The sequence below is a fragment of the Cyprinodon tularosa genome, unplaced genomic scaffold (genome assembly GCF_016077235.1).
Source record: "Cyprinodon tularosa strain WSP-4 unplaced genomic scaffold, ASM1607723v1 ctg737, whole genome shotgun sequence".
NCBI classification, from domain to species: domain Eukaryota; kingdom Metazoa; phylum Chordata; class Actinopteri; order Cyprinodontiformes; family Cyprinodontidae; genus Cyprinodon; species Cyprinodon tularosa.
The window spans coordinates 80,667-106,671 of NW_024039493.1; the positions used below are offsets into that span (position 1 = coordinate 80,667).

Below are 26,005 nucleotides of genomic sequence, written 5' to 3' on the forward strand. Positions count from 1 at the left end.
CTGGGTGTAGTGTACTAGATGTAGTGCACTAGGTGTAGTGTACTAGATGTAGTGAACTAGATGTGGTGTACTAAATGTACTATATTAGGTGTAGTGTACTAGATGTAGTGTACTAGATGTAGTGTACTAGGTGTAGTGTACTAGATGTAGTGTACTAGATGTAGTGTACTAGGTGTAGTGTACTAGATGTAGTGTACTAGGTGTAGTGTACTAGGTGTACTGTACTAGTGGTAGTGTATTAGAGGTAGTGTACTGGGTGTAGTGTACTAGATGTAGTGCACTAGGTGTAGTGTACTAGATGTAGTGAACTAGATGTGGTGTACTAAATGTACTGTATTAGGTGTAGTGTACTAGATGTAGTGTACTAGATGTAGTGTACTAGGTGTAGTGTACTAGATGTAGTGTACTAGATGTAGTGTACTAGGTGTAGTGTACTAGATGTAGTGTACTAGGTGTAGTGTACTAGGTGTACTGTACTAGTGGCAGTGTATTAGAGGTAGTGTACTGGGTGTAGTGTACTAGATGTAGTGTACTAGATGTTGTGCAATAGGTGTAGTGTACTAGATGTAGTGATCTAGATGTGGTGTACTAAATGTACTGTACTAGTGTAGTGTACTTGGGGTAGTGTACTAGTGTAGTGTACTAGGTGTAGTGTACTAGTGTAGAGTACTAGGTGTAGTGAACTAGATGTGGTGTACTAAATGTACTGTACTAGTGTAGTGTACTAGGGATAGTGTACTAGTGTAGTATACTAACTGTAGTGTACTAAGTGTAGTGTACTATGCGTAGGGTACTAGTGTAGTACTAGTGTAGTGTAGTGTAGTGTTCTAGGTGTAGTGAACTAGATGTGGTGTACTTAATGTACTGTACTAAGTGTAGTGTACTATGCGTAGGGTACTAGTGTAGTGTACTAAATGTACTGTACTAGCGCAGTGTACTAGGTGTAGTGTACTAGTGTAGTGTACTAGGTGTAGTGTACTAGTGTGGTGTACTAGTGTAGTGTACTAGGTGTAGTGAACTAGATGTGGTGTACTTAATGTACTGTACTAAGTGTAGTGTACTAGGAGTAGGGTACTAGTGTAGTGTACTAAATGTACTGTACTAGTGCAGTGTACTAGGTGTAGTGTACTAGTGTAGTGTACTAGGTGTAGTGTACTAGTGTGGTGTACTAGTGTAGTGTACTAGGTGTAGTGAACTAGATGTGGTGTACTTAATGTACTGTACTAAGTGTAGTGTACTAGATGTAGTGTACTAGGTGTAGTGTACTAGTGTAGTGTACTAGGTGTAGTGAACTAGATGTGGTGTACTAGAAGTAGTGTGTTAGATGTAGTGTACTAGGTGTACTGTACTAGTGTAGGGTGCTAGGTGTAGTTTACTATTGTAGTGTACTAGATGTAGTGCACTAGAAGTAGTGTACTAGAAGTAGTGTGTTAGATGTAGTGTACTAGGTGTACTGTACTAGTGTAGGGTTCTAGGTGTAGTTTACTATTGTAGTGTACTAGATGTAGTGCACTAGAAGTAGTGTACTAGGTGTAGTGTACTAGGTGTAGTGTACTAGTGTAGTTTACTAGGTGTACTGTACTAGATGTAGTGTACTAGTGTAGTGTACTAGGTGTAGTGTACTAGTCTAGTGTACAAGTGTAGTTTACTAGGTGTACTGTACTAGATGTAGTGTACTAGATGTAGTGTACTAGGTGTAGTGTACTAGGTCTACTTTACTAGATGTAGTGTACTAGATGTAGCGCACTAGGTGTAGTGTACTAGATGTAGTGTACTATTGTAGTGTACTAGATGTAGCACACTAGAAGTAGTGTACTAGGTGTAGTGTACTATTGTATTGTACTAGGTGAACTATACTAGATGTAGTGTACTAAGTGTAGTGTACTAGGTGTAGTGTACTAGTGTAGTTTACTAGGTGTACTGTACTAGATGTAGTGTACTAGTGTAGTGTACTAGGTGTAGTGTACTAGTCTAGTGTACAAGTGTAGTTTACTAGGTGTACTGTACTAGATGTAGTGCACTAGAAGTAGTGTACTAGGTGTAGTGTACTAGGTGTAGTGTACTAGTGTAGTTTACTAGGTGTACTGTACTAGATGTAGTGTACTAGTGTAGTGTACTAGGTGTAGTGTACTAGTCTAGTGTACAAGTGTAGTTTACTAGGTGTACTGTACTAGATGTAGTGTACTAGATGTAGTGTACTAGGTGTAGTGTACTAGGTCTACTTTACTAGATGTAGTGTACTAGATGTAGCGCACTAGGTGTAGTGTACTAGGTGTAGTGTACTAATGTAGTGTACTAGATGTAGCACACTAGAAGTAGTGTACTAGGTGTAGTGTACTATGGTATTGTACTAGGTGAACTATACTAGATGTAGTGTACTAAGTGTAGTGTACTAGGTGTAGTGTACTAGTGTAGTTTACTAGGTATACTGTACTAGATGTAGTGTACTAGTGTAGTGTACTAGTGTAGTGTACTAGGTGTAGTGTACTAGTGTAGTGTACTAGTGTAGTGTACTAGTGTAGTGTACTAGTGCAGTGAACTAGGTGTAGTGTACTAGTGTAGTGTACTAGTGTAGTGTACTAGTGTAGTGTACTAGGTGTAGTGTACTAGTGTAGTGTACTAGTGTAGTGTACTAGTGTAGTGTACTAGTGCAGTGAACTAGGTGTAGTGTACTAGTGTAGTGTACTAGGTGTAGTGTACTAGTGTAGTGTACTAGTGTAGTGTAATAGTGTAGTGTACTAGTGCAGTGAACTAGGTGTAGTGTACTAGTGTAGTGTACTAGTGTAGTGTACTAGGTGTAGTGTACTAGATGTAGTGTACTAGGTGTAGTGTACTAGTGTAGTGTACTAGTGTAGTGTACTAGTGTAGTGTACTAGATGTAGTGTACTAGGTGTAGTGTACTAGTGTAGTGTACTAGGTGTAGTGTACTAGTGTAGTGTACTAGGTGTAGTGTACTAGATGTAGTGTACTAGGTGTAGTGTACTAGTGTAGTGTACTAGTGCAGTGAACTAGATGTAATGTTGTTCGCCTCAGATGCTCAGAAGCTCATGATGCGCTGTTCCTGCTGCTCTAGATGCTGCAGGGCCTTTTTCTGCGCCTTGATGCGTGTCAACCATTGACTGCATGTAAACCAGCTGCTTCTGCTGCTCTAGATGCTGCAGGGCCTTTTTCTGCGCCTTGATGCGTGTCAACCATTGACTGCATGTAAACCAGCTGCTTCTGCTGCTCTAGATGCTGCAGGGCCTGTTGCTGCGCCTTGATGCGTGTCAACCATTGACTCTGCATGGCAACCAGCTGCTTCTGCTGCTTGCTGTCTGAACGTAGCACGAGGCAGCTGCTCCTGGGGATTTAATGGGCATTATGCTGCTGTGCGTTATGCAGAACTTAGGCTGTCGTTGGACAGAAGTTCTGGACTTGTTATGAATATTCTATGTATACACCCAGAATTGAAAAATCCATAGAAAGTTCAGCGTATGCCAGCATTTTAGGAGATTCTGGGACGTCAGGCAGACGCTGGATAAATCAAGGTGTAACAGGGGCTTTGGCTCACTGCTCTTCAGATCACTTTAGTTCTTTGCAGCAGAGAAAGAAATGTTGGAACTGTTGACTGAGATGTGGTCTCTTCCTCTGCGTTCTGTGGTCCAGAATTCAGTGTCTGACAAGAAAGAGAGGGGAAAAATATTATTACGAGAATTATTACCTCTTTAGGTTATTTTCTGGTTTTTAAACCCCTTGTTAGAGGATAACTCCGTTTAATTTAAAAACACTTTTTAAATTAAAAGGTAAACGAAAAGTTATAAAAAGTTAAGATGTACTAGTAGATGGTGATGGATGAGGATCTTCTGCAGCGGTCAGTATTGTAATGGTTCACAGCAGTGGCGGCTGGCCAATAGAGGGCGCTAGGGTGCCGCCCCACCCAACCAATGACCATGATTAAGACAGAAAAAATATATATGTATATTTTTTATATGTATTTTTAGATGTGCAAGATAAATATTTAATCTTTAATGACGAGTAAAGAGTAATTCCTTTTTTCATCGGATTGGTGGCATATTGCCGCCCTAGGGCGCAAAAATCTTTGCCCATTGACTCTGGTTCAAAGTTCTACATGCGCAGTAGGTCCTCTGCAGTATGGATAGGATAGTATAGCAGAGCTCATCACCTCCTGCCACCTCCCGTTTTGCGGGTGATTGACAGTGTTGGGCACGTTACTTTGAAAACGTAATTAATTATAGTTACTAGTTACTCCACAATAAAAGTAACTAGTTACTAGTAAAAGTAACTATTGCGTTACTTTTGCGTTTCTCGCCCCCGTAACCCTCCCCCCCAGCCCCCACCTTCTCGCCGTGTGTTTCCAAAGCCAGCTGAATAGAGCGGACGACAAAGACAAGAACCTGCAGAGAGTTTAGCGTTTATTGCAACTCAACGTAAATGACATCAGGGGGGAACGCTATCTGACGGGCCTATAAACCCCGTCAGATAGTGTTCCCCCTGCTTAACATGGGAGGGGGGACGCTATCTGATGTGGTGTAAATATCATCAGGCTGCATTACCTCTACTCATGGGTGTGAAGTTTTTTAACAGGGCGTTCAGATCTGATGAGTGTACCCCCCCCCCCCATTATACTGGTCTGTAAAATGACCAGTATTTAAAGGAAAAGTCGCTCATATTCAGAATCCAAACTTCTGAAAGTTCTTTAAATCTGAAATGATTCCATCCTGTTCAATAAATGATCAGTGTTTTTAATTCAGAGTAATTTTCATGTGAATGTGCTTTACTGGAGGCATCCATGTTTGTCAAAGAACACTACTGCCACCTACTGGTTAGTGACGTCACGGTGCGGTATCGGCTGATGATCAAGTCCCAGTGCTGTATCTGGTGTTTGTCACAACGCGCTATTATCCCAGTCATCTTGAAAACATTCTTCTTCCAAATGTTGGCTACATATTACGGGTTTTTTCTCTGGCCAGAAGTTCGATGGCAAATCCTCCCTCTTCAAGTTGGCGATCCAACGACCAACCCGTCCGTGGAGGATCAGGAATCAGAAAGGTGGAATAACTCTTTTTATTTTTCACTTTTACCCGATGTATTCCAGCATCCAGCTGCCATGCACGTGGGCATTGTCAGTTTCACTATAGCTCTGGTGAATTTCAATGGTGAAGTCCTCTGGAAATCTTCAATAATTGTTGTTGATTGCAGATGTGTCTAGTAGTTCCCATCGATTTAGCTTGTAAAGCGGGGAGAATGGCGCTAGGCTTACCGCACCGTGACGTCACTGCTGGAAGATGGCAGGAGGGAGGGGCTAATATGTTTGGGGAAAAATGGCCGCTCCCAGACTCAGGGATTGACACGAAAATTATTATTTTTTAATTCTTTCACAGATTAACAATAAATTCAATAAATCAACGCGAACGTTTTAGTTTTAGGTATAAATAATGATCCATTGATTATTCCTCACTGATCGGACTTTTCCCTGAACTAAAGGGTGCAAAGGACATCAGGATAGTAAATAGTTTCAGATAGATCTATTGTCGATATCACCTGCTTCTCTAATATTAGCATTAACGCCGCAGCCTTTTAAGATCCCTATTAGCTCAGGATATAACATTTAGATATGCTTACCTTTGCAGTGAGTTCAGGCCAGGCTCATAGGCGGAGTTTCACTTTTGCGTCAGGGGGGGCAAAAATATATATATATTTTTTTTTTCCACACCAACACGCTCTCACAACGATGCGCGTTAAAGCGCATTACGCATGATGGCACAAGTGATTAATGTAACATTAATAATGTTCAACATCAGTTGTTACATTACTGCATACAGTACAACATAGTTGCTTGTATTAATTTAAAGAAAGTCTTACCTAGTGCAGAAGTAACCGTCTTTTTTTGCGTCCTGCGTAAACGTCCACAACCGTCTCAGGTGACAGCCTGGCAGTGATGTCGCGCTCGATGTGAAGCACAGAAAGGGATGAAAACCGTGCAGCTCCTGTTGTTAAGCGTAGCCAGTTGCGAATCCTTCTCATTGCAGAGAAACTCCTCTCGGAAGTGGCAGATCCAACGGGTAGAGTCAGTGCCAACTGCAGCAGCTTGTATAGATTTGGATAAACGGCCCTGGTTACAGTTTTTTGAAGATTTTCACGTGACACAGATCCGACAATAGAGGCTTTAACAAGGTCCATCTCTGCCCCAGCAAGGTGGTGGTTGATTTTCAGAAGCTGTGCATACTTTAGTACGAGAGGCTCAATTCCACTTTTGTCGCATCTTAACACTGCTGCGCAGGCCTGTGCGAGTTCAACAGCTTCTCCCGTGAATCGTCTGTCCAGTTCGCAAATTATGGTATCCAGCACTGGGAAATACAGGTGCTGTTGGAATCCAGGGGTCTCACTCTGGGATATTTGTACAGTATTTAAATCATTTTCTTCTTCTCTGTGGCCCAAAGTCGTTGTTATCAGGAAATTATCGAGGGAGGTGGGGGGTTGTGCGGCCCGTTTTCTTTTCAGTACAAGTGGTCCAGGACCAGCAGGTGTCTGACTCTGAATATTCACATCCTCGGGTACGGTGATGTTTTTGTCTCGGCAGAACTGTTTCACTGATCCCCATACATCATTCCATTTGTCAGTCTGTCTCTGTGACACAAAGTGCGCTTTCAGGTTGTCGGTGAGCACAGCCGCTTCGGAAAGTGTGAGACTTGAGGACTGAAGGGCTTTGTGTGTGACATGAATCACACGGAGTATGTCTTCAAGTACAATGAGACATGTAATAAATGACAACCTGCCCATATGCTCACATAGACCAGTGGCCTCCACTGACCATTTTTCTCCCTCATCACTCATTTCTCTCAGGCACTGTGTAATCGCAGAGTAGTGTGTTTTAACGGCATGCAGAGCACGCCACTTGCATGCCCAGCGCGTCTCGCTGGGCTGTGCAATTTCGGTTGGCTTCATATCCAGAGATTTCTGGACTTCAATAAAGCGATGGTGGTTTGCAGGCTCTGCAAATACTGAGTACAATTTGTTGATAACATTCAGGAATGTTTTAACACTACGGTTCACAGTGCAGCAGTCCACAAGTACGAGATTCAGTTTGTGAGCCAAGCAGTGTATGTACGCTGCGTATGGATGGATCTCTTTAATGCGCTGCTGCACTCCAGACACTCGGCCAGACATTACAGAGGCACCATCGTAGCTCTGGGCAACAATTGGGATATTTTTCAGTCCGCACATCTCCAATCCACTGTTTATGGCATCCACGATCCCAGCTGCATTTCGAGATGCGGAGCAATCAATAAAACACAAAAACCGCTCTTTGATTTGAAGCTGCTCTGTATATCTTAAACAGACTGACAGCTGCTCAGTTTTGGATGACCTGGCCTCATCTGCGATAACAGCAAAAAACCCTGCTTCCTGCAATTTCTCTGCAATTTCTGCATGAACCAAATTTGCGCATATCTCAATTATTTCGTTCTGAAAATCTGGACTTGTTGCATTGAAATAATTAGACTGCATACTTTGAAAGTCAGAATCATATTTTGAGAAAAAATTGCAAACCTCAAGATAATTCCCCCGAGAATCTGAATCGATAGCCTCCCTGTGTCCACGGAAAGGCAATCCAAGTGCAGACAGCAATCGCACTATATCCACGACTTTACAAAGATAAGATCTGTTCTTCTCAACTGTAGCGTTGTGGCTCTCCGACAATTTGGCAGCTATCGATCCTCCAGATGTGCTCTGTTTGAAGTTTTCCCATTTAACCATACAGTTCTGATGGGCCAGAGAATTTGCATGTTTTTCCAATTTGATGCTTAGTTTTTTCCAGTCACTTATGCCCTTTCGGAACGATTCCTCCACGCTGCTGTCAGTCTGGAAGTGGCGGCAGGCGAAACAGAAGACGGCATCCTTTAAAATTGAGTATTCAAGCCAACAGTACTTGTTGTAGTAGTACGTGGAAAAGGCTCGTTTAGTTTTTCCAAACAATTTTAAAGGAAAATCTGGAAGAATAGGCTGCTTAGGAGAGCAGTGCTTGTCGCCAAGATCATTTGGTAGCTGCTGCACCATAGTAGAGCTGCTAGGCAAGCTAACTGACCCCGACGATAGCCCCGCTCCCGATGGTGAGCTAGCTGGGTTTGCCGAGCTGGTCCCAGGTGTTTCCAGATCAGCATTTGTTGGTTCTGGCTCTGCTTGGTCTTCTTGCTGAGTGTTGGCAGAGGTCATCGGACGTTTTAAAAAACGTCGAATATCCATTTTCAGTTTGCAATCACTTACACAAGGCTAAAACTGTATGCTAGCGAGATAAATACTGAGTGGGAAACCCCCAAGTAGCGGGAAACAGTATTCAACGTCACTATGTCACATGATTGCTGAAAAATAAATCTATTAAAAAAAAATGTACTAAGATTCATATTAATTTCATACTACCATGTATTTTAATCAAAACATTAAACAATCAGTACGTATACATTTTTAACATTTATATTTTGCCATTTCCTTGACTTAATGTCATTACATGCTTCAGCCACCATGGGGGGGCAGTGCCCCCCCTGCCCCCCCCAAACTCCGCCCATGGCCAGGCTCCTTTCTGATGTCACCAAGTTCGTTACAGTCTGTTGGTTACAGTTACTCCACGAACGTTGCAAAGCGTTCCCACTCAGTTCTTTCCGGTGTGGATTTGATCACATGACTCCAGGCGTTTCTCGCTGCAGACTGTGAATCTCCACCAGATTCACGTGAGAAATCCAGCTAAAGTTAGCCGCCTCCTTACACTCAGGAGGATTGGGCCTTAATAGCTAGTTTTGCAATTTATTCCATAGAATTACAATTACTTTATAGCATTTTATATCCCTCCAGTAATTTCATCTTGTTTTTTATTATTCGGTTAAGAAAATATGTTTTAGGTGTCATCCTTCAAAACAAGTTTTTATAAAGGTGTCTGTAGTGGGAGTGTTTTTGATAATAGTTGTAGTTAAATTAATACAGCTAGTAGGCAAGACAAACACTACTCATAAGGAAACCACCGTCTCTCGTTTGAAGGAAACAAATATAAGAACAAACCTGTCCAGAATAACAGGTAGGGAATCTATATTTCACTCTCTGATTTCATAAAATAACTTAGTGTAAGTTTGACCAGAATAAAAACTGTCTGCAAAAACAACAAAGGTTCTGCTTTAAAAGCAGGTTGGTGTTTCTGTCTACATCCCAGAGGGTAAATAGGGGGTGGAGCTACCTTGGCATCTTTGGCGTAGTAAAGAGTTCGGCCTCTCAGCTTGAAGTAGCGCTTCTTCCACCTCTGGAAGGAGCTTGTCTGTTTGAGTAACAATCCTTCCTTTATGCTCGTCTGCAGAAACAAAAGAGACAAAGGCTTCATTAGAGCTCCCCATCAGAAAACACAACCAAGATGGACACCGACACTCTCGCTATGTTCAGACCGCCAGAGGCAGCGGGAGCAGCTAGTTTACATGCAAAGTCAATGGTTGACGTGCATCAAGGCGCCCAAAAGGTCCTGTAGCGTTGTTACATGGTTGCCAGGCTGTTTGTTTTTCTATCCCCTCCCCACTTCCCTTTGCTTCTACACAGGTAGCAGAAGCTGGGGTTAATCTCCCCTTGATTGATTCTCTCCACCCTTGGACCAATCAGGATCCAGGGAGGTCCTATATAAGCATGCCACCTGGAGATTCCTCCCTCCCTTGGTTTGCTTGCTGCATGTTCTGTTCTGTGTGTTTAATGGTCTGTGGTGGGAGTTAGTGGACAAGGTAAGGTCGGGGTACCCTGTACATTTCATCACGTAGGAGACTTTCTGTTAAACACAATAGGTAAGTAGGTGGATGCCACCCTTGTAAAGTTTTGGTGAATCTTTTTGTTAGATTAGGTTAGCAGGGTTTTCTGTTTCATTTGTTTTATTTAGCTTAGACTGTAGGTAGGCCCTGTTTTTGTTTTATTGTTTTCTTTGATTTGGCACCACCTAATCGTCCCTTTCTCCCCCACCATTTGTATGAGTTGCTTGGGATTTTTCTTTAAATGCAGAGCGCTATGATCACTCCTCTGAAACAGTTTATTAACGCCTAAATTAACTTAGAATGTAGAAACCTGCCGGCAGAATATGTTTGAACAGGTAGACACAACACAGTAGAACCCTGAAGGCCCGTTAAATACAGGCAAACCTGGTTTCTCTAAACAAGCTTAAATACACCTAAAGCAATGTGTCAAAGAGAGAAAAACCAGCAGAGATGGAGCAAACAGATGGAGAAACCTAGAAGGCGGCGAGCGCGATGTGGAATCAGGAACTGGGAAGTATCAGCTTTCTGGGCGTCTCCCATCAGGTTGGTAAAACCAACGTCAAAGTGACTCACATAATAATGTTTCCTGTGATGAATTAGTATCAAAGTTTGTAAAATCTGGAGCATTTGAAGAGACTTGTAAAGCAAAGCTTGTTTATTGAGGATTTATTTATTGAGTATTTGTTCAAATTCTCATCTTCAGAGAGCATCGGCCTTACAGTGAAATCTCCCAAACTGAATTTCTGCTTGATTGACCCGTTGATGTGAATAAAATCCTCTTTGTGTTTAGAGTTTCACTTTTTTTGAGATATGAAATACATATCTCAATATAATTTCATCCAATAAGTCTAAATGCCAAGATTCTAGCATGTATCAGTGTCCACAGTTATATTATGTGTCACTGACTGATGTTCCTGGTTTGTGTTTATTTAACTCTTATGTTTTTTTTTTAAATAAACATTTTCTAATATTATACGTTGGTACAGGCATCTGTTGAGGCCATTTCTGTCAGACTTTGTAAAGCTTTAATCTTGTATATATCCATATTTAAATTAATTCATATTATGAAATATATCATGCTATAAGTTCTGGCCAAATCATCCAGCCCCATTTCTGCTCATTATGTTCGAAATGTCTTGCCTTACCTAAATGTTCCTTATGAACCGTTCAGTCTTGCTATAGAGGCTCATTCCTGTAGGTTTAGATCCTTTCTTAATTATTGATGTATTTTACTAGTGTTGCACCGATACTGATACCAGTATCGGACGGGGGCCTGATCCATCTCTATAATGGTGGTATCGGTATCGTTGAGTACCAACCAATAGGGCACCGATATCATTTTGAGAGCCAAAAGTTTCTTCAACTATTGTCACTCATTCCAGGTAGGCAATAAAAAGTTCTACTGGATTCACTTTTAGTCTTTTTCCTGCTTCACAAAGGTAGGCAGCAGCTTGACATGAAGCCATGATGGTGATTATTTTACATCCTAGTAGTCTGCAGTTCTTCATAGATACACACACATCAATTTCAAACAGATGGTATCGGCCGATACTGCACAGCCAGGTATCGGGTATCAGGGCCAAAAAATGGCATCGGCGCAACACTATATTTAGTTTATCCTCTAGATAAGTGTTAGTAACACCCAGCCCTCCCTTCTCAGTTTAACTCAGGTGTTTTATTTTTTTTAAGTCATAGGGAAGCAGCCGTTCCAACCGTAACATTTCCGAATTCTCCCGAGTGGTGCCCGACTTTACACCAGTGAATACAGTGAATGTGATTGGACGATTATCAAGGGGGCGGGATTGTTGTGGCAGAAGGTTTGCAAGCAAGTTGTGTTGTACCCGATTTGTCGGAAGCATCTTGCTAACCAGTTAGCAACTTAGTGCTAGCAGGTTCCCAATGGGAAATTCCATTGGGATCAAGTAGCACTAAATTGGTGACTTAGAAACGACGCTGTCAAGGAACGCTATGGACAGCGGAAACATGCAAGAGGAGGAGAGTTTAGTGTCGGAGGTCGTGGATGAGTTTCCTCCGTCATCCATTTTTTATTTAGAGGAGGAAAGCGGGGACGAAGATGTTGTGGAAGAGGACGCCAGGGCGGCAGAAGCTTGGTTTGGTGTAGAAGGCTTCCAGCCGTACATGTTTGAGCCCTTGCCTCGCAACGCTGCCAGTTCTGTTAGCTCTACGCCTGCCGAAGACACAGACGTCCATCCCCGTGAACACTGGGAGGCAACTCAATGGGAAAGGATTCTGATTTCAACCGTTGCGTATATTAGCTGCAACAGATGAACCAAGATGCTATGACCAAAAATATGTGATTGGCAGATGACCGTTGATATATGATTGGCCGAATTTAGGTGTTCAGGCTGACGTAGAACTAACTGGCCTGCAGAAGATAACGGGAAAAAAAATCTGATTTTAAGACAGGACTTTTTTTTTTTTTTTGAAGAAATTTTCTTAATTTTGGGACAATATGGTCTGATAAAGAGAAAATTTATATACACGTTTAAGCCAGAATAATTTGACATTTAAATAGGATTTCCCTACAACTTTAAGGGTCTGATGAAGTTTTCTCCTCACTAACAGCTGTTAGTAAAATCAACATATAAGTAACTGACCTGTATAAGATAACGGGAAAAAAACGACAACACAAATTTTAACCCTTTATTGGGCACTCAATGAAATAATTTGTAAATCCAAATTTCCAGCCAATAGTGTTTTTTGGATTTCCTGACCAAGACCTTATTATTTCTGTAACATTAAAAAAATACGGATATTTTAATGGCGGAAATAAATGTCAATGTAATAACAAGCAACAGCAACTTGCCCGAATATATTTAGAAAAATAACAAAAGTGCTTCTAGAAGAAATTCATGAAAAAACTCTGAGAGTGAAAGAAACACATTTATTTTTTTGGTGCATCTTTAGCTTAGATGCATTAATGCTGATAATGCCACTGATATTATTTTAGTTTATAAAGCTAAATATAATTGTTAAGTAAGCTCGTTAACTTTTTAACTTTACTTTTTATTTTTTCAATTAGCTTTTCACCTTTTTTTCTTGACCTGTTAACTTTGTTTTCAACTTCAGTTGGTAATATATCATTATGACCTACTTCCAGTAGTTAATCTATCATTCAAGGGCTCATCTAATTGGTCAAATGCCAAAATCAGACGTACAGCCATGTAGCAGGATCTTTGATGAATGGCTGGATATAGATCTTGTGCTTCTAGATCTCACTGAGGGACGGGGGGGATGCAACTGTCAAAAACGCAAACTTGCCCTATAAAGGGTTTAAGAAATGTTTGTTTTTGTTTTTTTATTGAAATTTTCTAACTTTTGGGACAATATGGTCTGATAAAGAGTACATTTATGTTCATGTTTAAGCCAGAATGATTTGACATCTAAATATGATTTCCATACGACTTTAATTTATAAATAACAGCCAACAAGGGATTTCTATAAACATTAACTGGCCCTTTAACCAAAATCTGCAGTAAATTAGTTTTTTTACTAATACATTTCTAGAGTTCTTTCTCTTTCGTAAAATGTTAGACTTCAGTTAGTAGAATAGAACAAAATTAATTTCATAAGGGGGTAAAGGCGGCGTTTGGAGGAAGAACATGTAACAAAATGTTTTCACTGCATCGATTGAAACAAAACTTTTAGGAGAAAAAGAGTAAAACTTCTAATCCTATAATTGATTTCAACTCAATCTGAGTTCATTTCGATCAATCAAGAGGAATTAGATAAAAGCTCCAGGGCTGAACTTAGTAGGAGCATTTTTCATTTTTGGTGTAAAATCATAATTTTCTCTTCCTGTTTTTTCTTTTTGTATTTAAAACCTGAAATTCAGCATAATGGTCCAGCATCAGTTCAACCTAAAGAGGTGTTTTAGCAGAAACAAACTCTGGGATAATTTTAATAAAACTTAAACGGCTTTCTATCCTATGTAGCGTGAGGCTCTCCGTGTCACCGCCAATCAATCACAGCGTGGAACAGCACACAAAGCCATCATCATTACGGCCACATCAACGTTCACACGCACGCAAACACACGCTGGACGTAAGCGGCTAATAAAGCCAGACATGGAACAGTAAAGATTAAACACACACAAGCGCAAACAGATGCAAAAGCTCAGAGCGAGGACATCTTTCTCTGCGTCGCATACGGACACACACATACTGAGGTTATTTATAGCAGAGGAAGGGGAGAGAATTACAAACAGACGTAGAGCTCTGGATCTGACATCCTGCCCACCAGCTGTGTCAACTTAAACAGAGAAAACATGCTTAGAGTGGAGACGGCCCATATGGACGCACCAGTGCATCACACTGGACCGTAAACATGATGAGCCATCAGTGAGCCTCTCCTGCTTTCTAAGGCTTGAAAACAGGAAACCCAGTTCCCCTCCAACCAGTGTTAACCTCGTCAGCTTTTTGAATTTAGTCTTAGTCACGATGACAAAAATCTATTTTAGTTTTAGTCCTATTTAGTCATTGCCTTCCCGATTTCGTTTAAGTCTTAGTCTAAATGACAAAAATCTATTTAAGTCTTAGTCAAACTTTAGTCATTTTAGTCATTTTAGTCAACACTGTAAATAATAGAACTTCTCCACACACTGCTTTTTAAAATATATATATCTATATCACACTCAGGTGTTGACGTTAAGGATTTTTACCACTTGCCCTTCGGGCAACTGACTTTCAAATTTTATTTGCCCAGAAACAATTTCTACTTGCCCAGTATAATGTTTGATAAATATAGTTCCTAATATTCATTTTTTTATACATATCAATGAAACATGTTTGTTTTTTAAATGTTTTTTGTAATTCAGTATTTTTTAAGTTTCCAGGTTCCTGGTGTGTATCTGCATGCGTCAGATAATGAACTCCAGCCTACATTACCGTGTTAACATGCTTTTCAATCCTTCCTGCTCATTCTTTGCAAACTAAACTTTGCTTTAAACTGTTGTGTGCTTGGAAAAATATAAACTGTAATGTTAAAAATCTTAAAAAAACTTGACAGGTTAAAAACTAAATTACAAGACAGAAGTCAATGTCACAAATGAATAACTTTTATTTTTGGGATTTGCTCCGCATATCCATCTGGAAACCTTCCGTTGAAATAATTTTGGGAAGGGGTGAAAATACTGGTTAGCTGATTGGCCTATGTTGGTGATAGACGGGCCAAATAAACCAATCAGATCAACGAAGCATATGATGTACTAACAGAGCGACGACGAAAACACAACCACAAGCCAGTCTGGAGAAGAGCAAAAACATCTTTTCCTCTGAGAAAAGCCTCCAGAGCAGTGTTTTGCTCTTCTTTCAGTGAAGAAATACTCTGTAATTCCCATAAAACTTGCTCGATAGCCACGCTAACGCTAGTTTCATCGGCTGAAGCCGCCATGTTCTTTAGACTGAACTGTCGCGCTTCTCGTTGCGTCACACCTCAACCCGCCTCAAAGCCAACGCTGATTGGACGTTCGTTTGGTGAACGGCTCCAAATTTTCTTTAACGGAGAGTCTCCAGACTGATTAGCGAGTGAAACCTTGAAAGCTCGCGATATCAGGATGGTCTAATTTTTCTCTATTTTATTTATATAACACTGTGCAGAATAGAACTTCACACACCGATCCTCTTTTTAACATATATCCCACTGCACACATTGAACCTTTTGTCGGCTTGTTTCATCATATCCACAAAGTCTTCATCCTCACTGGTCGTTGCAGGCAGGCCAGAACGCCCAATCCACTTTCCCATCAAGTTCTCCAGGGCTTTCTGCTGTTTGCCGTCAGGTTTGTACGGTGGGGGGGGGGCTCCCAACATCTCTGCAACAGCCTCCCTTCCTTCCAAACCTCTGATCTGGCTGTGGTATCACTGTGTCAGGAATCTAGTAGGGAGGAAGAGATTTAAACGATTAATATCCAGAGTATCAGTAGAACATCTTTCTGCTATTCCTGCTACTACAGACCCACCCGTTCGTTACCTTCCTCCATATGGCAGCATGTTGGCTGTCGCTTCAGATTGGCTGTGTTCTTCTCTGCCATGTTGAAGCCGCCGATTCTTCTGTGTTCTCCTTCGCGTTATAAACGAAATGGCTCCATACATCCAGGCGTTTTTTTTTTGCCCAGACAAACCGTACACGGGTATCTGAGACCCACGCAGTGACTGCTCTGCTAGTACTGACTGAGCGGCGTGACGCACTGTGGGACAGGCGCCGTGGGACAAACAGGGCAATAACGCGTAATCGTCTATGAAGTTCGTAACAATGAACCATCGTTACCTGTATATTGGCCAAAGTAGCAGCTAAATGCAGCATCTGGTTTTCTACATTTGTTTATTTTGTTTTTGTTTAACTCTTCATAAAAGGGAAATTCATGGATTAAGGAGTTAAAATATTTTTAAATACTCACCTCTGCTGTTTCCCAAGCAGGTGCGTACAAGACTGCACCATTGGGTAATTGAAGGGGGGGAGGTTGATCTGATGTATGCTGTTTTCTATATTGAGTTTGAGTATTTGTTTGGATTGAATTGAAATATTTGTTTTCTGTATTTATTGGTAAAAATATATCTTAATCAGCTGTTCGTCTAAATCAAATTTTCCTTTTCTTCTTGTTATTGTGAAACTGAACATCCTTTTGAAAAATGGTTTCTTCCAATCTAGTTCCTCCTCTATATAAGAAACCTGTCTGCCATTGTTCTGTTGGTTGGTGGGGTTTGGTTGATGTCCAAAAGTTAAAGTTTTGTTAGCTGAAAACTCTTCAGAGCATGTTCTTCTTTCAACCAGTTTGGATCCCACCTCCAAGGCTGCTTGGCCTCCTGACAAGCGTGTGACAAAGTTCAAGAAACACTTGAACACAACTATGAATGACAAATTAATTATAAACAATTACATTTCTTAATGTCCATTCATCCACGGCTCATAAATTTCGTCTGGTCTTAGTCTCGTTAATGAAAATAATTTTTTTGTTTCGTCATATTTTTATTTTCTGGAAACAATTTTTGTGCCTTAACGAAATATTTTCGTCATCGTCCTGGTTGATGAAATTAACACTGCCTCCAACACACGGCCTAGGTGGATCGCTCTGACAGCAGCAGGCTGATCCATTAGATTCATCTGTTAGGAAATAAACAGAAACTTTAAGGAAAGGGATGAAGAAAGCAGAGCAGGAAAAGGATTTTCCCAAACACGCCGTCTGTCTAATTCTCTTTGCTTGTTTTCTGCAGGTTGTAGGAGCAAATTCCTGCAGCGGCTTAAGGTGAAATACCTCAAATGGGACTGCCGTATAAGGCCTGAGCAGCTCGCCTGCTTCCATCTTCAAAGTGGGACTGGGACAGACAGCCAGGGGGATGAAATCATATCCTCATATAAACCCCAACCGTCCCACTACAAGAAAAGAGCTGATTTTCTAACCTGCGTTCAGGGACTTCCTTTGTTGCTATGGGTGCTAAGCTAACTGGTGTTTATAGGGAGCCCCATGCTGGGAGCTGCTCACGATGGGGACGGCCCAAAACCGATCCATATCCTTTAAATATCAGACATCTACTGTTAAATCCAGAATAGAATTTAAGATCCTCCTTCTCACATATAAAGCCTTAAATGGCCAAGCTCCATCTGATATCAGAGATCTGATTGTTCCTTATGTTCCTAACAGAGCACTTCGCTCTCAATCTGCAGGTTTACTAGTGGTTCCTAGAACTTCTAAAAGTAGAATGGGAGGCAGATCTTTTAGTTATCAGGCTCCTCTCCTGTGGAACCAACTACCAGTTTTAGTCCATGAGGCAGACACCCTGTCTACTTTTAAGGCTAGGCTTAAAACTTTCCTTTTTGATAAAGCTTCTAGTTAGAGTGGCTCAGGTTATCCTGAGCTATCTCTATAGTTCTGCTGCTATAGGCTTAGACTGCTGGAGGACATAGGGACCCCTTTTTCATCATTCTGCTTCATTCTATCTCTATTCTCCCACTCTGCAGAATCTGTTAGTTCAATCTCTAACGTTCTGCTCTCTCTGCTTTTTCTCATAGCAGCTTCATCTGGTCTGTTCCTGTTTGGCTGTGACTCCATCCTGGAGAGAAATATCAGCTGTGCTGCTGCCATCAACACCTTTGTTGATGCATCGACTCATTGACTCTTCAGCAATCCCTCACACTAAGCATGCTTGTAGCGACAGTAGAGAGGAAAAACTCCCTTTGAACAGGAAGAAGCCTCCAGCAGAACCAGGCTCAGTGTGAGTGGCCATCTGCTGAGGCCCACTGGGGTTCAAGGAGACAGAAGCAGACATAGAAAAAGAAGCATAGATACAAAAGGCAACTGTCAACCGGCTCCACAGGCGGCCCCGTCCAGGAAACACACAGCCAGGCAGACGAGCTCCGAGCCAGCTCCCATGTCAGAGGATGAAGAGAGCACATCCAGTTAGTCACAGTCAGAGAAACAGGACTACACTGGAAAACAGGCCAAGCTCCAACATCTAGAATCCAGGTAACAGTCCGGAAATAGATCAGGCAAACAGAGCAGAACAGGGGCAACCAAAACTCAGAAGTCTAGGGGCAGAAATCAGTCAGGATCAAATAATCAGAAACTCAGAGGAAGACTAGAAAACTCTCACACTCGGCTCCAATAATCTGGCACTGATGGCTGAGAACAAGCGGCTTAAATAGAAAACAGGAACAGGTGGATCTGATGAGAGACAATGAGAGTTGGACAGAGCTAAGCAGACGGAAGAAAGGAGCCAAATCGAGCCTTCAGTGCCAAGATCATGACCTAACCTCCAAAGACTTTTCATGTTTTATCAGCCAAAAATAAGACAAGAGAAGAAAAACATTTCTAAGGAGTCGATGTTTAAGAAAACCACAGAGAAGATGGCCGACTCCTCTGCAGCCACAGGAAGAATGACCATTAGAGCTAAATCAATGCAGAGTTAACTCATCACGGCAAAGAAAGTCCAAACTTATGCAAGGCTTCAGGACCTGGAGCTCCATCGGACCTGGAGCTCCATCGGCCTCAGGACCTGGAGCTCCATCAGGTTCAGGACCTGGAGCTCCATCGGCTTCAGGACCTGGAGCTCCATCGGCCTCAGGACCTGGAGCTCCATCGGCTTCAGGACCTGGAGCTCCATCGGCTTCAGGACCTGGAGCTCCATCGGCTTCAGGACCTGCAGCTCCATCGGCTTCAGGACCTGGAGCTCCATCGGCTTCAGGACCTGGAGCTCCATCGGCTTCAGGACCTGGAGCTCCATCGGCTTCAGGACCTGGAGCTCCATCGGCTTCAGGACCTGCAGCTCCATCGGCTTCAGGACCTGGAGCTCCATCGGCTTCAGGACCTGGAGCTCCATCGGCTTCAGGACCTGGAGCTCCATCGGCTTCAGGACCTGGAGCTCCATCGGCTTCAGGACCTGCAGCTCCATCGGCTTCAGGACCTGGAGCTCCATCGGCTTCAGGACCTGCAGCTCCATCGGCTTCAGGACCTGGAGCTCCATCGGCTTCAGGACCTGGAGCTCCATCGGGTTCAGGACCTGGAGCTCCATCGGCTTCAGGACCTGGAGCTCCATCGGCTTCAGGACCTGGAGCTCCATCGGCTTCAGGACCTGGAGCTCCATCGGCTTCAGGACCTGGAGCTCCATCGGCCTCAGGACCTGGAGCTCCATCGGCCTCAGGACCTGGAGCTCCATCGGCCTCAGGACCTGGAGCTCCATCGGCCTCAGGACCTGGAGCTCCATCGGCTTCAGGACCTGGAGCTCCATCGGCCTCAGGACCTGGAGCTCCATCGGCCTCAGGACCTGGAGCTCCATCAGGTTCAGGACCTGGAGCTCCATCGGCTTCAGGACCTGGAGCTCCATCGGCTTCAGGACCTGGAGCTCCATCGGCTTCAGGACCTGGAGCTCCATCGGCTTCAGGACCTGGAGCTCCATCAGGTTCAGGACCTGGAGCTCCATCGGCTTCAGGACCTGAAGCTCCATCGGCTTCAGGACCTGGAGCTCCATCGGCCTCAGGACCTGGAGCTCCATCGGCTTCAGGACCTGGAGCTCCATCGGCTTCAGGACCTGGAGCTCCATCGGCTTCAGGACCTGGAGCTCCATCGGCTTCAGGACCTGGAGCTCCATCGGCTTCAGGACCTGAAGCTCCATCGGCTTCAGGACCTGGAGCTCCATCGGCTTCAGGACCTGGAGCTCCATCGGCTTCAGGACCTGGAGCTCCATCGGCTTCAGGACCTGGAGCTCCATCGGCTTCAGGACCTGGAGCTCCATCGGCTTCAGGACCTGGAGCTCCATCGGCCTCAGGACCTGGAGCTCCATCGGCCTCAGGACCTGGAGCTCCATCGGCCTCAGGACCTGGAGCTCCATCGGCTTCAGGACCTGGAGCTCCATCGGCTTCAGGACCTGGAGCTCCATCGGCCTCAGGACCTGGAGCTCCATCGGCCTCAGGACCTGGAGCTCCATCAGGTTCAGGACCTGGAGCTCCATCGGCTTCAGGACCTGGAGCTCCATCAGGTTCAGGACCTGGAGCTCCATCGGCTTCAGGACCTGGAGCTCCATCGGCTTCAGGACCTGGAGCTCCATCGGCCTCAGGACCTGGAGCTCCATCGGCCTCAGGACCTGGAGCTCCATCAGGTTCAGGACCTGGAGCTCCATCGGCTTCAGGACCTGGAGCTCCATCGGCTTCAGGACCTGGAGCTCCATCGGCTTCAGGACCTGGAGCTCCATCGGCTTCAGGACCTGGAGCTCCATCAGGTTCAGGACCTGGAGCTCCATCGGCTTCAGGACCTGAAGCTCCATCGGCTTCAGGACCTGGAGCTCCATCGGCCTCAGGACCTGGAGCTCCATCGGCTTCAGGACCTGGAGCTCCATCGGCTTCAGGACCTGGAGCTCCATCGGCTTCAGGACCTGGAGCTCCATCGGCTTCAGGACCTGGAGCTCCATCGGCTTCAGGACCTGGAGCTCCATCGGCTTCAGGACCTGAAGCTCCATCGGCTTCAGGACCTGGAGCTCCATCGGCTTCAGGACCTGGAGCTCCATCGGCTTCAGGACCTGGAGCTCCATCGGCTTCAGGACCTGGAGCTCCATCGGCTTCAGGACCTGGAGCTCCATCGGCTTCAGGACCTGGAGCTCCATCGGCCTCAGGACCTGGAGCTCCATCGGCCTCAGGACCTGGAGCTCCATCGGCTTCAGGACCTGGAGCTCCATCGGCTTCAGGACCTGGAGCTCCATCGGCCTCAGGACCTGGAGCTCCATCAGGTTCAGGACCTGGAGCTCCATCGGCTTCAGGACCTGGAGCTCCATCAGGTTCAGGACCTGGAGCTCCATCGGCTTCAGGACCTGGAGCTCCATCGGCTTCAGGACCTGGAGCTCCATCGGCCTCAGGACCTGGAGCTCCATCGGCTTCAGGACCTGGAGCTCCATCGGCTTCAGGACCTGGAGCTCCATCGGCTTCAGGACCTGGAGCTCCATCGGCCTCAGGACCTGGAGCTCCATCGGCCTCAGGACCTGGAGCTCCATCGGCTTCAGGACCTGGAGCTCCATCGGCTTCAGGACCTGGAGCTCCATCGGCCTCAGGACCTGGAGCTCCATCGGCCTCAGGACCTGGAGCTCCATCAGGTTCAGGACCTGGAGCTCCATCGGCTTCAGGACCTGGAGCTCCATCAGGTTCAGGACCTGGAGCTCCATCGGCTTCAGGACCTGGAGCTCCATCGGCTTCAGGACCTGGAGCTCCATCGGCCTCAGGACCTGGAGCTCCATCGGCTTCAGGACCTGGAGCTCCATCGGCTTCAGGACCTGGAGCTCCATCGGCTTCAGGACCTGGAGCTCCATCGGCCTCAGGACCTGGAGCTCCATCGGCCTCAGGACCTGGAGCTCCATCGGCTTCAGGACCTGGAGCTCCATCGGCTTCAGGACCTGGAGCTCCATCGGCCTCAGGACCTGGAGCTCCATCGGCCTCAGGACCTGTATCTCTCCACTGGGGAGATTCTGGATCTGTAGCAAAGCCATGTGTTGTTGATTCCCCCCAAACTGGATCAGTTAGCTGTTGGTCTCCAAAGCCTAAACCAAACAAAGCTTTCCTGAGCTTTAAAGATAAGTCTATTTAAAGGAAATCATCACTATGAGTATTAAAACTGTAGAATAGGAGGGTTCTGTATTTATTTATCACAAACTCTCTGTTAGCCAGTTGCCTGGTCCGCTGATGCTGATGGCAAGCATTGGCAAATGTTACTTAGAAGATTAGAAGAGGAGCAGAAATGCCAAGCAGGCTTCTGATTCTTGCTTCCTTAACTGGACCCCGACCTCGACACTAGAACTGACCGACGTTCTAAGGCCTGACCAACGTTCTTATGCTGCGTTCACACCGCAAGCAGCAGTGGCAGCAGGAGCAGCTAGTTTACATGCAAAGTCTATGGTTGACATGCGTCAATGCGCATCAAAATGTCCCGCGTATTGAGCAGCAGGCGCAGCGCGTCTGAGCAGCTGAAGCAGCACGTCGGGAGTGTTTGAGCATCTGACGCGCATGTTGCGCCCTAAACGCAGCTGCTGCTGGAGTTGGAAAAATGTAACTTTAGCTGCTGGACGCTAGCCTCGCGAGATCAGGATGGTCTCGCGAGCTTTCAAGGTTTCCCTCGCAGATCAGTCTGGAGACTCTCCGTTGAAGAAAATTTGGAGCCTTTCACCAAACGAACGTCCAATCAGCGTTGGCTTTGAGGCGGGTTGAGGTGTGACGCAACGAGAAGCGCGACAGTTCAGTCTAAAGAACACGGCGGCTTCAGCCGATGAAACTAGCGTTAGCGTGGCTATCGAGCAAGTTTTATCAGAATTACAGAGTATTTCTTCACTGAAAGAAGAGCAAAACACTGATCTGGAGGCTTTTCTCAGAGGAAAAGATGTTTTTGCTCTTCTCCCGACTGGTTTTGGCAAGAGTTTGATCTATCAATTGGCTCCTCTTCGTCGTCGCTCTGTTAGTACGTCATATGCTTCGTTGATCTGATTGGTTTATTTGGCCCGTCTATCACCAATAGGCCAATCAGCTAACCAGTATTTTCGCCCCTTCCCAAAATTACTTCAACGGAAGGTTTCCAGATGGATATGCAGAGCAAATCCATCTGGCGGAGTCAGGTTAGCTGGACGCACCACATCAACCAATGAAAGAAGCTGATCTGGGAGCTGGCAGGGAGTCAGACGCAGCACTGCTGATGCAGAGCGCTATGATCACTCCTCTGAAACAGTTTATTAACGCCTAAATTAATTTAAAATGTAGAAACCTGCCAGCAGAATATGTTGGCTGTTAAGGTGCGTTGGACCTTAATGTGTATAAGAATGAAAAATTAAGAAGCAGCCGCTTTGTTGCTGCTTCTTTCGCGTGCCGTCTGAACGTAGCATTAGGCCTGACCATCACTCTAAGGCCAGAGCGACACTATACTGCCTTGCTTTAAGGCCTGACTGATGCTCTACAGCCTCAGTGGACTTCTAAGGCCTGACCATTTCTGGGAAATGTTACGCAGAGAAGATGCGATTTCTCAGCTCTTTCATGAAGAAACTAGTTTGACCAAACGTCCTTTTTTAGGAAACTAGTGTTCTCCCAGCCTTGCTCTATTATTTATTATCCTAGATGGATGCCAATAAATAGGAAACTCTGCTTAAGGTGGAATTATTTTAACCAGTATGGAAACTAGTAAATAAATAATTACTGATGACTTGGTTTGATCATGTGGCACAGAAACACATTCTGAGCTCCTCCATGAGGGGGCTGGGGGGTTGGGGGTGGATGGGGGTCTGTGATAAACAAAGATGCTGGACCATCTAGTTGGAGTTTTCAGAGCCTTATTCCTGCTTGGCCCTTCAATCTGCGCTCCAGCTCTATTTTCTATTTTGCTCCTCCTTGGCCTCCATAGTTCCTCTCCTTGTCTTCATCTCCTTCCTGTTGCCAAGTAGGCCAGAAGTGATCTATAAATAGCCCGCTGCCTGCCTCTGTGCACTGCTCCTCTCATCTACTAAACTGCGAGACAGAGAGCAAGTCCTGTGCTGAGGAGAAAGCAGTAACCTGAGCAACACGGACCTTCCACTCACACATTGCCTGGCTCCTGGCAGCGTGACACGCCCGCCTCCAAACTGCACAAACACACACACATGGACACAATGGACAAAGGCACGGGCGGTTCAAATGGATACAGCAGCTGTTTGTGGTGGATAAGAGCGGAGCTGGAGTCCCCTCATAGGGTGGCAGAACAGGCCCATGTCCTGCCTTTGATAATACTGATGGGGGGGGGGCATTTATGAACACAAGCCGCAGCAAACTGGATCAATGATCCCGCCTTCTAATGGGATAACTTCTCTGTCCCAGATTGCTTTTCCTTTCTCAGCCTCAGTCTAATTAGCCTGATGAAATTCTCCTGACTTCTCACCTCTTTCTCCAGCTACAGCTTACTGCTGCTCTAATCAAACGAAGGTTAAACCTTCCTAACACTAAGTCCTTGGAGAGGAAGACCAGTTTAATCCTCAACCTCCTTTACTCTGACCTACAGGAAACTATTCCACTCAACTCATTAACTGTGGAGCAGTTTATACTATAAAGATTTAGCTGCTACAGCAATAATTCATTGGTTTAATTTGCTGGAAGGTCACAGCTCTCTAAAAAACATATTTTTACTTTTACAGTATTTAATCTGCTTGCATCTAGTCATCAGGGATAGATTATTCCTGTTCTCTTTAGCCAGTGGCGAGAGCCTGCCTGTTCCCGTCTGATTTCAGTGGTGACGGTGTTTCTAGCATTCCTGATTGTTTCTGATTTCCTGATCCTGACCTGTTCTGCGTCTCAACCACTGAGCCTGCCTGTTCTCATCTGAACAGTTTGCCTGACCTGGCTTTGGGCTCCTGGACCTCTGAGCCTGTCTGTTCCTGTCGGAATGGTTTTTCCGAACTGTCTTTGGACTCCTGGATCTCTAACCCTGTCTGTTCCTTTTCAGATCTGTTTGCCTGACCTGGCTTCAGATGCCTGGACCTCAGAGCCAGCCTGTTCCCAGCTGAACGGTTTGCCTGAACTTTCTTTGGACTCCTAGATCTCTGAGCCAGCCTGTTCCCAGCTGAACGGTTTGCCTGAACTTTCTTTGGACTCCTGGATCTCTAACGCTGCCTGTTCCTTTTCAGATCTGTTTGCCTGACCTGGCTTCAGATGCCTGGACCTCTGAGCCAGCCTGTTCCCAGCTGAACGGTTTGCCTGAACTTTCTTTGGACTCCTGGATCTCTGAGCCAGCCTGTTCCTGTTCTGATCTGTTTGCCTAACCTAGTTTCGGACCACTGCATGTTCTCAGGGGCCGCAGCATCTGGGACACTCTGGGAAGCGCCCGCCATGTGTTGTTGGCAGCCCACCGGCTGGATCGTAACTCAATCTCTGGCTATGGACTGAACTTGTAAACCAGGTTAGTGACTCACGTTCACGATATTCCTCCGTTACTTTTAGGTGGTCACTAAACAGTGTTTCCTCTCTCCAGAGTTTCCTTCCTCAGACGCCCTAGACACTGATACTGCAGATCTGCAGCCCGTACTTTAAATAAACGCCTTTTGAATAATCTCACTGTCTGGCAGAGCTCTCCACCGACCACTACCTGGTGGTAAGTTGGCTCCGATGGTGGGGGAGACCTGGTAGGCCCAAACGTATTGTGAGGGTTTGCTGGGGACGTCTGGCAGAGTCCCCCGTGAGAAGAAGCTTTAACTCCCATCTCCGGCAGAGTTTTGAACACGTTCCGAGGGAGGTGGGGGACATTGAGTCTGAGTGGACCATGTTCCGTGCCTCTATTTTTGAGGTGGCTAGTCTGAGCTGTGGCTGCAAGGTTTTCGGTGCATGTTGCAATGGCAACCCTTGAACACGCTGGTGGACACCAGCGGTGAGGGAAGCTGTCAAGCTGAAGAGGGAGTCCTATCAGGCTTTATTGACCTGTGGGACTCCAGAAGCAGCTGATATGTACCGGCAGTCAAAGCGGCAGGTGGCTGGGCTGGTCGCTGAGGCAAAAACACAGGCGTGGGAAGAGTTCGGAGAGGCCATGGAGAAAGACTTCTGTACGGCTTCAAAGTGATTCTGGTCCACAATCCGACGTCTCAGGAGGGGGAAGCGGTGCAGTACCAACACTATTTATATTGGGGGTGGTGTGCTGCTGACCTCGACTCGGGACGTCATATGTCGGAGGGCGGAGAACTACGAAGACCCTCTTAATCCATCCAACACGTCTTCCATTGAGGAAGCAGAGCCTGGGGGCT

The 26,005-nt window shown here is 45.1% G+C and overlaps 1 protein-coding gene across 3 annotated transcripts in view; it reads right to left on the reverse strand.

The window, feature by feature from the left end:
- LOC119772986 (diacylglycerol kinase eta-like) overlaps positions 1–26,005 on the reverse strand; it is a 125,812-nt gene that overhangs the window by 80,002 nt on the left and 19,805 nt on the right. For all 3 annotated transcript variants that reach the window (XM_038269719.1, XM_038269718.1, XM_038269720.1), the window contains one exon: positions 9,221–9,331. In XM_038269719.1, the coding sequence (XP_038125647.1) occupies positions 9,221–9,331 (111 nt within the window). The remainder of the gene's footprint in view (positions 1–9,220; positions 9,332–26,005) is intronic.